We start from the raw sequence: 15,212 nt of genomic DNA, 5'->3' as shown, positions 1-15,212 counted from the left end.
TTGAAGCGTTCGTTCTGACTTGTGTTTTCAATGTTGTTTGAGCTCACAGCATGTTACACACGTGGAACTGTATGGTTGGACACACGGAATTTTGAAAGGTTTTGAAAATTTAAAAAATGTAACAATCGAAACATTAAACTGATTTTATGCTTTCAGGTACCAATAGTGTGAATCTCATGAAAATGATCATGAACATGTAAAAACAAATCAAATCTTAGTGCTTCTAAAATACTTATATATCGCAATATGATTTTTTTTTCAATAACGGTGATATGATTTTTAAACACATTTCTGATATTTCAATTAGGGCTGTCACTTTTGTGAAAAAATCCTGTTCGATTTTTGAGACATAAGTGTTCATTGAATCGATTGTAAAATCGATTTTCCACGTCTAAAGAAATCCACGGACAACTAAAAGGCATTAGGACGAACGTTAAGAGGGCGCTTGAGACGCACACAAGTCAGCAATATTCCTGATGATTTATTGGCGTGAAGTTTCGTGCACAATGACAAACAGGAGTGCAACATTCTCGAAAAACAATAAGCAGAGTGGACTGCCATAACATCAATGAAAAACATTACTGCAGGCTTCAACATAGCTGTGTTTACGATTAGAAATGTCAAACAAATTTCGCCTACATAGGCTATTGTAGACTGTAGCCCGAATCTGTATCTGTATGCATGAGACTGTCTGCATACCGGCAGAATTCACAGTTTTGTTGTAAAAAGAGACACATTATGCAGAAGTATAATTTGCTGTTATGCGTGTTTGTCAGAGCCTGCAGTTGCTGTGTGACGCGCGTTCCCTGCGGGCGTATTGTGACGAGCTGGACGCGCTCCGAGAAAAGACCGTTAAAATCGATTCCCTATTTTTGTTTTCGAAACTTGCGTTGGTTGGTCCGATCGACTGTGCAATCGATTTTCGAACGTAAAGTGACAGCCCTAATTTCAATATACATTAGAGGCAAGGGCTACGTTTACATGCTACCAACTGTTTTTACTGTGTGATAAATATAAGCAGCATGGCACAACGGTTCATATGTTCATTGTTATGACCAGAAATGGATAAATATTAAATCTGCTGTTTAAAACAAATAATCAATGTAGGAGAATAGTAATCATGTGCAAAACAGCGGGAAACTATTTTGTGCAGTGTGCGCATGTCAAAAAATCAATTCCGATTTGAAGCTTGTGACATAGCCTACATCAACCTGATCACTTGTTTAGCACTCATGTGAACACTACATTCAGGTTCATCAGTCGGAATGAATTCAGGGTGTCATCAACACTCAAAATGTCCCTCAGCAACATTTGTTTTTGTTGTTGCTCACTTTTTCTTTTCTTTTTTTCTACAGCAACTCTGAGCACTTTTCATATTCTTTATTCTGGCTGAAGCACTTTTGTTTCAATCTATAAGAATGTTTTACACGAACATTTTATCACGAAATTCAAACAATAAATGGTGTTTTGACGCTCTTAAATGTGACAGATCGCTGTCGTGCCTCAGTTCAAGCAGCAGTGTGGAGCGTAAGTCCTTTTTCTTCCACTTTAATACAAATTATATCAAGAAAAACATGCATGAATATCAAAAGGTAAGTTGAAAGGTACAGTACAACTTAACGAAATCTGTATCATGTCTCATGTAATCACTTAAAGATGTCAATAAAACAGCTTGTGAACAATATCACAATGTTGCATTTACCTCAGGAAAGTCATCCGTTTTTTAGTTAGCTTAAAAAACAAACAAACAAAAAGCAGGAGGAGATTTACTGTTAATTATATATGTATGTTTGAATAAATTTGCCATGACAAGTGCTTATGAAAACTACCTTATATGTGTAACTGAGTTTTATACAAACATTCCAGCTTTTATTTGAGTGTAAATATTATATCTAGAAATAAACAGCTTAGCAGTTGAATATAATAGCTCTGTTAATTTTAACCTCTTAATATTATAGTGTACCAACTGTGAGGTTCCCTGTATAGTTTGCAGCATTATTTGAGAGATTTTTTTTTTATTTAAATCATCAGCCGATATCATTCTGAATAATTGGTATCGGCTGAGAAATTTTATATCGGTGCAGCTCTACTAACAATATTTAAAATTTCTGAGTTAGGTTAGTAGTTTTTGGTGTCATAACCTTATTTATAACAATAACCAGTCCTTTTTTAAAAACTTTATCTTTTTTTTTTTTTTTTTGTGGTGGGGCTAGTGAATTTTGGCAAGTAAAAATTTGAACCACTTCTCCGACCGCAACCCTCTACGCACACCTTGGCAATAGAATCGTGATTGGCTAGTACATGTTTTAGTTTACTCTCCAGACTGATATACTATATATATATAATTTATCTATCCAGCCAAATCTATCTTCATGAAATGGCACAGCTTTTTAAATATCTGAACATTAGGGCAGGGCGATATGGCCTAAAAAAAAAAAAATCTGTTTTACGATTTAAATCGATTTCTTTTCTTTTTTTTTCAAAACATGTTTTAACTTAATTTTGTTTTGATTTTTCCCTTCTGGGATTTGGGGTTAATCAGAAACAACAAGCCAAAAAGACAAAATGGCAGGCCCTGCCTTTGTAACCAGTGAAAATGAAACACAACATAAATACATAAAATAAAATAAAAACGCATCACAAGAAGTGTATTGTGATTGTCAAAACATTTGGTAACTAAACAGAATTTTATTAAGTTTAGTGACGGGTATGCTACGGTTTTATTATTGCTTGACGCAAATTTCACAATTTCAATTAAATTCTTGTGTATTTGATTCTGATCTTGATTCAATATCGATTCCTTTGGATAAATATTAGGTACAGTAGATACGTTATTTTTTTCCAAAAAAAAAAAAACCCTCACCTAATGCTGGAAACATACAGAGCCCTGTCAACTGGTATTATTCTTAAAGGTTAAAAATAACATCTCAAATTAAATATAATGCGTTTTTTATAATAACAACATTATAATATTTTAATGATATAGGTAAAAATATAATAAATATGTAATATAGTTATCATATTTAACAAAATACTCCTCTCTATAGCAATTTATTTTTTTTAAGTCCAACTAACGTGCTAAGCCCGTACAGAACTACGGGAGCCCAGAGGGGACCGTCGGATGTTAAAGAGAAAACCGCTTTTCATTCAAACGAGTTGACGTAAACTACACATTCGAGTTAATCGATAAAATCGATTTATCGCCCAGCCCTACCAGTAGCTAATGATAGGCATTATTTAGTCGCCCAGAGTGAAAATTTAGTTGCATATGCGAGTGATTTACTTGCATTGTACTGGGCCAGTAGAAAAATCATAGTGTTGATCCCTGAAATATTTCTTGTTTCACCCAAAAAATAGAACAAAAACTTTATAACCCATTGTTAAATCACTGTTCAGTGTTTTATCAGTCTTTGTTCTATATAATTTACTTGTGCTATTGCTTTTAATTTGTTGTTTTATTACTGACTGTTCACTGTGGTATTGGAATTGTCTAAAAATGTATCTAAAATTGTGATGTCATAACCTTATTTTTTTTAGAATACAGCAAAAACAAGTGGGCAAGTGAAAACCACTGACACTGACTTGTAGTACTCTCTCCTTCAGCACGTTTTTATGTATTTAAATGTGTTAAATACATCAAAATGTAATAAATATATAAAAGCATCCAAATTCTGTATGAACCTAGCAATAGTGTGGAACCTAGCACGTTGCTTACAAGTTTCAAGGATGCCGTTTTGGATATGACCGGATCCTTTACGCTACTTAAGAGTAGAAATCTTGTTTCCACGTGCATGTCCAGCGCTAACTGTTCCACACTTGCGCTACTGGATAAACCTGCACTGGAGTGATGTCATTTGTATTAGTGTGTGTTGGTGTTTTGGCACAGCGATAGTCCTTTGCTGTAGGCTTGGACTGTTTGTTCGTGTGGAGGATTAAATTAGCAGCAGTTGTTTATCATCCGTACCCAATCCATCTGTCTGGCTCAGTAGAGCCGGCGCTATCTGTGCTATCATACTTCACTCCAACGCCCGACCTCTCAAACACACACACACGAAGCGGTCCACACCCCCTTCCCTAACAGACAGTGAGACATTCCACCCGGTGTAACCTCCTCTGCCAAGAGTGCTTGGCTTTCCTCTATGCAGATTAGCCATGTGCTAATTGCAGTTATTTTTTTTTTTTCCCTGCCTTTTTGGATAGAGAGTGAGAGAGGAAGGAAATCAGCCATGGACGAGCGATTGATTGGTGGAAGAGGATGAGAGATGAACCGAATAGCATGAGTGTCTCTGAGCTGTAACATTATTTTAACAGAGAAGAGATGTCATGTCCAAATCACTTAAGAGATTTACAGATCCTAATGACAATATTTGAATGTGTTTGAAGTCATGGAATCAAAATGAACTTGCATTCAAAAATTTGAGATCAATTAATAAATTAATAACTTATTCAACAAGGATATGCATTAAACTGATCAAAAGTGACTATAAAGACTATAAATGTTTTGTAAATTATTAGTTTTTTTTTTTTTTAAATGTTCAAATACAATTTTCTTATTATTTTTCATCTAGTTAATTGCTGATAAGTAATTCCTTCCCTGCATTTATTTCTCCTTAAACATTCTGCTTTAAATGAAATTTTAATACCTGTTTCAGGTTTCATTTGATTTAATTTCACAGTTTCATTTCGATTTCTGTATGGTTTTGTTTTTAGGAACAGCCAGGGGTGTTTCAAGAGAAAATCCCATGACTGGCTCCTTGTTATTGTTGCTATGAACTAGTATCATTCATTAAAAAAGTGAAAGGGGATACTCTCGCCCTCAGTGAGTAATGCTGCAGTGGGAAATCCTTGAATTCCCCTCAGGGATCAATAAAGTATGTCTTGTCTATTTAAAAATGAGACTGCGAGATATGGTGCTGCTTATCTTTGACCTTGCCTGAGGATGAATTAAAAGCACTTCATTTCTGAACAACTGTTATTCTCTCTCGCCGTCACATCCCAGCCTCATTCCCGCACTTACGGGAGCCCTGGGGTAATTCAAATACATAATGCTGTGTGAAAGCAACCTCAGCGTTTTCAGACTGCATGCAGGTATGTGCTCACAACTGCATGTTTACCACGGTCTTAGACAGAAAGAGGATTTAGATATCTTTTGACCTGCTGTCTTTATTTGTGAGCCATTCCCTAAAGGCAACATACAAAAATTAATTTGTTGTTCTTTTTCACTGGATAGGTACTTATTTAAAGTTCTCCTGTGGTGGAAATCAAGGTTTTAATGTTGTTTATATGTCTATGTGGTGTTTTTAATATGCTTTGACAAACTCAAATTGTGTAAATTCATGTCAACACCATTGCTGAGTATTTTCCTCTTAAAACTGCAGTGAACCAAAGATGGCGTCAAAAACGCGGTTTGAAATCGTGTCAACAGCCAGCAGCCATGTCACCCTGTAGCCCAAGACTGGTTGCCCACTGAAGCTAAGCAGGGTTGAGCCTGGTTAGTACCTGGATGGGAGACCTCCTGGGAAAACCAGGTTGCTGTTGGAGGCGGTGTTAGTGTGGCCAGCAGGGGGTGCTCACCCTGTGGTCTGTGTGGGTCCTAATGCCCCGGTATAGTGACGGGGACACTATACTGTCAAAGAGCACCGTCCTTCGGATGAGACGTAAAACCGAGGTCCTGACTCTCTGTGGTCATTAAAAATCCCAGGATGTCTTTCAAAAGAGTAGGGGTGTAACCCCGGCATCCTGGCCAAATTTGCCCAGTGGCCTCTATCCATCATGGCCTCCTAATCATCCCCATATACTGATTGGCTTTATCACTGTCTCCTCTCCACCAGTAAGCTGGTGTGTGGTGAGTGTTCTGGCGCAATATGGCTGCCGTCGCATCATCCAGGTGGATGCTGCACATTGGTGGTGGTTGAGGAGATTCCCCCATCTATGTGAAGCGCTTTGAGTGCCGAGAAAAGCGCTATATAAATGTAATGAATTATTATTATTATTATAACGTGTGATCATCAACTAGTAGATCTCTGAGCTGGTGTGATTGAGTGGAGGCGGGACAACTGCATATTCATAGAACTGCATATACTAAACAAGGCAAGGGTGTAGTTACATTCAAGCTATTTTAAGGCATAAAAAAATTCTAAGAAAAACGCTTAAATATGAGATAAAGATGAGTTTAAGGGATAAAATTATTGACTACAGGGGGTAGTCAAAAACTTAATGATGAGGCATTAAATCTTGCATATTCTGATATGCTGATGGAAACTTGGGGTCAGAAATTTACTCAGATCTTTGTTCAGACATGATTCTTCTCCTTTATCTACTTCCATTATCCTTTTGGTCAAGGGCCTCACTGATCTCAGCCATAACCTTGTCTGGACTGCTTTATCACGGCTTGTAGATGCCATCTTCCATTCTTATACAAGTAAACACGGCTGTACTGTCAAAAATTAACTCAACACTATCTCCAGTCTGGACTTGTGGGCTACAAAACTACATCTCTCCCATTAATCAACATGAGCAGACACTAGAAGCATCCGCTGCGGCCCATCACTCGTCCATCTGAAATAACATTTAATTTTTTTCTCCTGTTCTTGTTTCTTTCTCATATTGATAGAAGAAAAAGTGCCCAGATTTACTTCAGCTTCTGGAGGAGCAGTGCCGATTAAAGATTTGCTGTGGTCACTAGGGTTGTGCCGATGGACGATATCATTGTCCATCGTGATGGCTGACCGACATCACGATGGAGAGCCACCATCGTGATGCCACGCCCCCCACCCTGTCAGACCAGCCCAGGCTCACGGCAGTTCATGAAATGGTCACGTAATTGATTCGTGTACACCAGTGGTTGGAAACAAGTCTCTCACCTTTTACCAACAAACAATCGGTAAAAATAATAAGACACATCAACAGAGATCGTCTCTCTGCAGAAAAAGCAGCCAATTACAATTCCTTTGTTGTACAGCCTACCGAAGTTAATGAAAAGTTTGATGATAATAATATTCAATTTATACCAGCAAAAGTGCGTGTTCAGTGCTGTTCGTGAGTGTCACGAGTCACCACAGCAATCAACTAACCGCTTACGTTTCTGTGGTAACCTACAGCTCCTGCACTGGATTCAAGCTGGCGAAAACCATTCTAGAACAGCAGCGAAAATGTAAAAGTAGGCTATATAAACTATAATATATCCTTTTATTGAAACGGGTGCTTTGCTGTGCAAAGTGACATTTCGAAACATTTCAGCCGCAGGTACTTTCACTTTTGCCGCAGAGACCGTTTATGTCTTAATGTCGTAGTTTTGATAATCCATGCAGATTTCAGTTGACGATTCTGTTTAACGATTCTGTTTATTGATAACGAAACATGAACGAATGAGAAAGAAAAGAGCAGGATGTGCTTTATATTGAAAATAAATATTAAAAGTGCATTAAGTCGCGAAAGAGAACTGAATTCTACTGACAGGATGCTGTGCGCGCGCTCCGAGCGCAGCACGGACAAGTAGCCTTTGTCTTCGGTTGCGCGCTTAAACTGCCAAATAAACACAGAAATATATCAAAATGCCAAGTCGAGTATTCCCGTAAACACAGTAGATGTAAGTACTGTGTGTATTCTCTCTCTCAATTAATTCCATGCAACTTATTTATTGTTTGCTGAATATATGTTTGTTTTTAGTTGTCTATGGACCTAATAATTACTACTGTTGAAATTTTTGAAAGCACGTTTTTAATAATAATAATATTATAAATTAACCCCACCCCACAATATCATCGTCCATCGCGATGTTTTACTGTAAACATCGTCAACTGCCAATTTAGGGGACATCATCCAACCCTAGTGGTCACAGCTGTTACCACTTCAACTGTCCTGCCTTGTCTCTCTGTGCCTTTACTGGTCCTAGTGATCTTTGAAAAGTATAGTCCAAGACAAAGAATAGCTGAATTTATAAAATGACCCTGTTCAAAAGTTGATGTACCCTTGATTCTTAATACTGTGTGTCGTAACCTGGATGATACTGGATTTTTGTTTTGTGATGGTTGTTCTTGAGTCCCTTGTTTGTCCGGAGCAGTTAATTTGCCCAAAGTTCTTTAGAAAAATCCTCTAGGTCCTGAAAATTCTTCAGTTTTCCAGCATCTTTTGCATATTTGAACCCTTTCCAGCAGTGATTGTATGATTTTGAGATCCATCTTTTCACACTGAGGACAATTGAGGGAATCAAACACAACTATTAAAAAAGGTTCAAACATTCACTGATGCTCCAGAAGGAAACAAGATGCATTAAGAGGAGTCTGACAACAGCCGGTATGCTCCACACGGAGATCTGATCTCACCATCATCACGTCCATCTGGGATTACATGAAGAAACAGAAAAAACTGAGATGGACTAAATCCAGAAGAACTGGGGTAATGTTTTCAAGATGCTTGAAGAAACATTCCTGCAAAGCTACAGTACTGTGTTTAAAAATGCTGCAAAGTGAGGATGCTTTCAAAAAAAATATAATGTCATAAATGGATTTTATTTATCAATTAACTTCTATTAACTAAATCAAATCAATATTTGAGTGACCATCCTTTGCTTTTAAAACAGTTTTTGTCCAGGTACGCTTGCAAGTTTTTCAGATAGCTTTGCAAGGAAGGTTTCTTCAAGTGTCTTGGAGCCATTGCCCACAGTTCTAGATTTAGTCTCAGTTTTTTTCTGTTTCTTCATGTAATCCCAGATGGACTCGATGATGGTGAGGTCAGATCTCCGTGTGGAGCATATCGCCGAACGAGAATCGCAGCACAGATCAGCAGCAGGAGTCAGATATAATTTATCACGAGAGTGAGGAACTGACTGACAAGGTGACGGCAGAATATTTGGTGACAAAGCGAAATGTAAAAGCAGAACAGAGCGAGCGTTTTCAGTTCGTTCCTATAGAAAAACACTCGCTCTTTTCTGTTCGTGCGTGGACACGTGTGGCCATGCGCATTTCAGTTTCGCTGTCAAATTAGTGCCAATTCGAGGCGGATTGCTTGAATGGTGAGTTCATAAGCCTATTATTCTTAATGAAAAACACAACAACAAAACAGTGCTGCTCCGCACCATTATGAATACCCTTGTGGATGGGTGCATTTTACTTTGCCTTTTAAATTAGCAATTTAAAAGGCGCCGCAGGTGTTACCGTGTTGTCACACATCGATTAACCGGTGGGAAAATATCCTCACCGTCACATCCCTGCTATATATATTAAAAAAAGGGTGAAATGATACACACATTCGTATTGAAACGTTCAGTACGAGGCTTTCGTTTTGGTACGCATTACAAACAGAACGATTCGTTGGACCATTTTTCCTGCCGGTGCGACCAAAATTTTGTTAGCAGTCGCGCTGGCGCGACCACCACAACGTTGCCGAACATCAAATGGCAAACGTAATGAAAGCGGAATGAAGCTGCGCTACTCGTTATTTTGTGCTTCACTGACCGTTAACCGTATATCTCTTTATAGATCAAACAACGCTGATGTGGAAACCAGGAGAAACATTGTGCCATGAATAAACTAGTTATAGGCTTTAAGTCCACAGATCGGCAACATTCACCATGGAAGTTTGGCAGGAATAGTAAAATGATTTCAAGTAGGCCTATGTCACGCATCTTTTTCCAGCACTTTAAAACCCAAATATTATCCTGTTTAAATGTTATTTTGAATGTGATGACCAAAACATTATTTGTTCATCCTTCAAAGATTACCCCCATTTATAAAACTAAAAGTTTCAAGATGTAGGAAAAAAAATGTTTTTTTAAAAGGAAATTTCTCTGGCATTTCTTTCTTTTTGCCATATCAAAAACGTACCGAACTGTGACACCACTGTGTCGTACCGAACCGTGAATTTTGTGAACTGTTACACCCCTAATTTATTTTATTTATTTAGTTAGTTAGTTAGTTAGTTAGTTAGTGTGTGTGTATATTATGTTTGTATGTTTGTGTGTCTCATGTTTCATTTACCTCACTGTCATCAGTGAACTTCTGTCAGGCAAACGTCGGCATTAATTTGCCTGGTTCAGCATGTTGAATCGGCGTCGGGTCATCAGTGAGAGAGTTTGCTCGGATTCAGTTTAGCGAGTCGGTGCACGAGAATAAAAGCAAGTGATGAAAGACTGCACAGACAGAAGGCAGTTCTAATTTTACGTAATCTTGCCTGAGCATTCCAAAATTTAATAGTTTCATAACGAGCTGCCTTGAATTTAGAAAGTAATTGATAATTAAAATGGCAGGCAAGTGCTGGTTTGTTTACGTTTTTAATATCTACAGTCCTAGTTTCGGTCTCCCTTTTTGATTGATTAATATATGATACCTGCTGCAGGCGTGAGAACGCACATGACATGATTTCACAATTTCAGTTGATGATCTCAGTTTCTGCCTAGAAGTGGAAGTGTCCCTGTCATCTTTCCCTAATTCCCAAGCACTGTATTCTTGTAGTACCAGAGACTTTATTCTTTATCTCTCTCTGTCTTGTGCTGGTGTTCAGGTCACCCTTCAGTCATCATACACATTTGTTTCCTCTTGTCTGTTTTCAAAGGGAAGTTCAGTGTTCATCCAGTCTCCAGCCGCTGACACTCAGGATGGCCTGGCAGATAGAACCGCTGCTTTCATTCTCTCATTCATTCCACGCCAATTTCCCCTCCCTTCATTGGCACTGTTTTTGAAGCGTACAGATCTATTTTTGATTTTGGGTGGTGTCCCTTTGCTATGCTCTAGCTAATACTGTTGTGACATTGTGATTGTTTTCATTCTTAACAGTGGAAACAAGCCTCTCTTGATATTGATCACCATTGACTTCATTTTAACCAGAGATGCTTAAGTGAATGCTTCAGAAAATGAATGATCCAAATGCTTGGTGTGCAGCTGGATCAATCGTGTAAGGAAGCTGAATCGTACCACAGTAATTTCACTTCCTGTATGGCACTAGCTGATTTTGAACTGTGCAGCTGAATTATTAGCTCTTACCTTTATTCATTTTCTTTTTTCAGCCTCCCGTCCCCATGGACCAGGTGGGAAAAATTCGAGGGCAACACTACGGTGCTGGAAACCCCTACTCTCAGCAGCAGGGACCTTCCCCTGGCTCCCAACAGGGTCCTCCTTACCCAGGACAAGGTTATGGGCCCCCGGGACCCCAGAGATATCCTATGGGCATGCAGGGCCGCACTCCTGGGAGCATGAGCGGAATGCAATACGGACAACAGGTCAGCTTAATGTATTTATGTTGTGGTGTTTTGTGTCATTTTGATGCATTACATAGCTTTGAGTTGTTTTCCTGCCAAGTAAAATAGTCAGTTGTATGGCAACTATAGAACACGGTGCTCAACGCTACGGATTTTTTATCTGGACCCGCCACGCAAAAGTCATAAATAAAATGCTGACGAACAGGAGAAACACTCTGCAGCAATACAGTCAGAAGGCTTTTCAATCTACAAATCACCATCATTTACCATGGATTTACTGTAGTAACACTAACTGCACCATGGTATTGTGGAGGAAATGTGGGATATTCAGATCAAATTTTACTATATTATTAATGTAGACATGTTTTAAATGAGTAATATAATTACTGTGTTTTTTGTGATTTTAAGCTATAGCATTTGTGCATTTATTCTAAATGTATTTAGGCTACTGTTTTTCATACAAATACCATGGAAACCATATATTTAGATTTTACCATGTTAGTGAGGGGCTATATGCATGGTTTTAACTGTGGTTATCATCTAAATGCATGTTACTATGGAAGACCAATGGTTAATTTTAAGAAAACTCTGAATATTTAAAGGGGTGGTAGAACGCCTTTTTTCGAAGGCTTGATTGTGTTTGTGGGGTGCACTGTAACATGTGTTCATGCTTCGTTTTTAAAAATTCGCATTATTTTTCACATATTTAACCATTATTCTACACTGCTCTGTCCCTCCCTGTAAAAACGGTCGGATGATTTCCGCGTTCTATGAAGCCCCCGCCCTTCAAAATACGCAATGGGCTCAGATTGGTTAGCTGGCCCAGTGTGTTGCGATTCGCTAACCGCCAAGTGCACGTTGTTCGGACACGTCACGCCCCCTTATCTTTACCGGTAGTTTGTGCTTCAGTAAAGAACGGCGTCAATATTGCCATACCAGTTTGAGCCCGAATCAGACCCAGGGAATGTTAGTGGAGAAGATCGAGCAGAACCTGTTCAAGAACGGCTGTTAAAGGACGTTTCAGAAAGGTATGTTTTTTGAAGATCACTATATGACACTGTTACTTTTGTATATTTAGAACGATTGTAGCTAAATATCTGTCGCCTGAACTATTAATCCAATACGAACACTAAACATTGGCTTTACAACAGTAGCCAAATCAAACACAAAACCATGTTTAGCATGCCTGTAGATAAACAATACATAAAAGCTATAATCAAAGAATAATTTACACTGATCACATAAACGACAACACAACAACCATGAACATTCCAAGTTTGCTGCGCTGGTGACATTAAACAGAAGTTTGTATGTGTTTGTCGGATAAGTATGAATTAACGTTAGCATTTAACAAACTGGTTTGTGGAGCCAAACAGCGTTGTCCTTCGTTTACTTCCTTGCTACAACGTACAATTAACAATACGAACTATTACAGGAAAACACAACGACGAAAAATAAATCATACTTACAGGTTGTGGCCCGTAAACAGTTTCTGTTTTTAAAGTTGGAACTGCTCCATCTTTCAGGACTAGCCGTTGTGCGAATCCTTCATCGGAGGAGGGGTTTATGTAAATATTGGGAGCAAGCCCGCAGGAATGTCGTGTAGTCCCTACTGGCCGTTTTTTGTAGTTCTTAGAAATTGATTTCTTTAAAAGCAAATATCTCCCTTTGCTTTAAACTTTGAAAGTTATAAATTTGCAGATGTTGTTTATGCTCAAACAGCAGCATTACACACTAACTAAATTTAGAAAAGTGAAATCGTGTTTTACCACCCCTTTAAATTTGACCATATAAAAAGTAGGTTTTTACATTTTTTTTTTTACAGATTTTACTGTTTTTGTTAATGAACATAAATGTACATCAGCATCTTAACTCAAGCTACTGTCAAATGTGCATTTCTAAGATATAAAACATGTAATATTAATATTGCAGCCTGCACTGCAAACTGTGCTGAAGATGTCATCAAAGTCAGGCAACACAAACCTGTGTCATGATTTGAAACAATATCAACCACATGTAGAAACTAAGAATTGTTTTTCTATTAAGATATTTATTGTAAGGAAAAAAGTCTGGAAAAGTGCAAAGAAAAATGTTCTTTGTCATGTGCTTGTCAAGTGCTTGTCATGTTCTGACAATAAAGAGTAGGCTAGTTTAAAACCACTATTAATGGTCTGGTTTCTACAGCTTTCACTTAGAAGCAAAAATCTGCTTTTAAACTTGAAAGAAATAAAGATTTGACATGCATCGTGATAATTATCAATATCGACTGATATGAAAGATTTCATTGTGATACATTTTTTTGGCCATATTGCCCATCCCGACAGGTATCCTTGTATATTTAAATAAGGTTATAACACCAACATATTAGATAACCATGAAATTTTACAATTCTCAATTGTAATTTCGATACCACAGCAAAAACTGCTAGCCTAACAAACACAAATTATTAAACCTTATTAACGACACTTAAATCAATTTGCAATAGCACAACTAAATACAATAAAGCACTATTTATTAGGGCCCAAGCCCTGAAAGGGCGAAGGCCCTATTGTTTTCGGTAGGATTATTTTAAGGGCCCAAGCCCTGAAAGGGCGAAGGCCCTATTGTTTTCGGTAGGATTATTTTAAGGGCCCAAGCCCTGAAAGGGCGAAGGCCCTATTGTTTTCGGTAGGATTATTTTTTTTTCGACTTCTCGAGTACTTTTGGGGCCCTTAACATGCTCAAACTCTTGAAACTTTGCGCACAGGTCAGAACCCGCGGCCATCAGGGCCGGGCTGAAGCTGGTACCCGGGCGTGGCAGGTGGGCTCAACAGCGCCCCCCTTGAACCGGGTCCAAAAACTTGGTCCATATATCAAACACGCTTGCATGAATTAATATGAAACTCTGTACACATATAGATCTCATCGGGCCGAACCACTTCCACACTCTGTTATTAGCTCTGCCCAACAGGAAGTCGGCTATTATGGGTTGTTTGAAAAACGCATGCTGTGGAATTTAAATAAATATATATAAATATAGCTGCGAGCAGCGATGAAGGGCCAAAGCCGGCGGCACCGCCACCCCGGTGCCTTTAGATAACTAAAGGCACCGGGGTTGCGGTGCCACCGGCTTGGGCCCGTATTTTTTTTTTTATTATTATAAAAAAATAATTTCACATACAAAATTGCACTTTCTATTTAATTTAATAGACACATAAAATTTTAAAGAGACCCTTTCCATCACTCTTCTGCAGCACTTGCTTGTGCATTAATGCCACTACGTCACGTAATATAGACTGCACTTTAAAACAATTTTCTGATTTTTGGTACAGCGATTTTAACCAAGGGTGACAAGGAACGCAACATTTTTGTGTAGGGCACCCAAAAGTATGCAGCTAGAATACTCAATTTATGGATTTTACAAAATATGATTCATAATTGCAGGAGCTAATTCACATTCACAAGTTTGTCAAATTAGTTTTGACACCATTTTATCTCCATACTGTAGAATTCAGGTGGTTCTGGTCTAACCATTCGGTTTATTAACATAGTGGGCAGACCCTTAAGTCTGCTGCCAAATTTTATTTCCAGGGTCTCAGCTTGAACCTGAAGGCTTCTGACAGTCCTAAGACGTTCTTGATCATAGCAGCATGAGCTCATGAGTCTTTTCATCTGCACTTTCAAAGAAGGTTGTTATGAGGTCACAGTGAGCCTCGGGTTTGTCACATGGGGATTTCCTTGCAATGGTGTATTTTTGTATGTGGCAGTCTTCAAGTGTCTGCCTTTCTTCATCCTGTTGTCTGTGCACTTGTGCTAGGTGCCCCATTGTGCTTGTGTTGAGTAAGCAGATGCACTGGAGTGCCATCCATTTGTAGACTGGCGTAGAACATGCTCCTCAGGTTGTTTTTATTAAACCTTCCTGTCAGAGGTGTTTTTCTTCCCCATTTTTATATTTCCTTTTTTCCTTGAGAGAGAAAGTGCCCAGCTTGTCACCATCAGGCTTTTGTCACACAGTACATTCACCAGCAAGGTCAAATTT

At 38.5% G+C, this 15,212-nt stretch overlaps 1 protein-coding gene across 1 annotated transcript in view; it reads left to right on the top strand.

Annotated features, from left to right (window-relative positions):
- The window catches only part of arid1ab (AT-rich interactive domain 1Ab), an 81,025-nt gene that overhangs the window by 14,369 nt on the left and 51,444 nt on the right, over positions 1 to 15,212 (top strand). The window contains exon 2 of the mRNA XM_084130860.1: positions 11,003 to 11,215. Within this exon, the coding sequence (XP_083986986.1) occupies positions 11,003 to 11,215 (213 nt within the window). The remainder of the gene's footprint in view (positions 1 to 11,002; positions 11,216 to 15,212) is intronic.

Source organism: Abramis brama (assembly GCF_963993115.1).
Source record: "Abramis brama genome assembly, chromosome: 12".
NCBI classification, from domain to species: domain Eukaryota; kingdom Metazoa; phylum Chordata; class Actinopteri; order Cypriniformes; family Leuciscidae; genus Abramis; species Abramis brama.
Note: the sequence above shows the minus strand (reverse complement) of the source record. Positions and strands in the feature narration are given on the sequence as shown.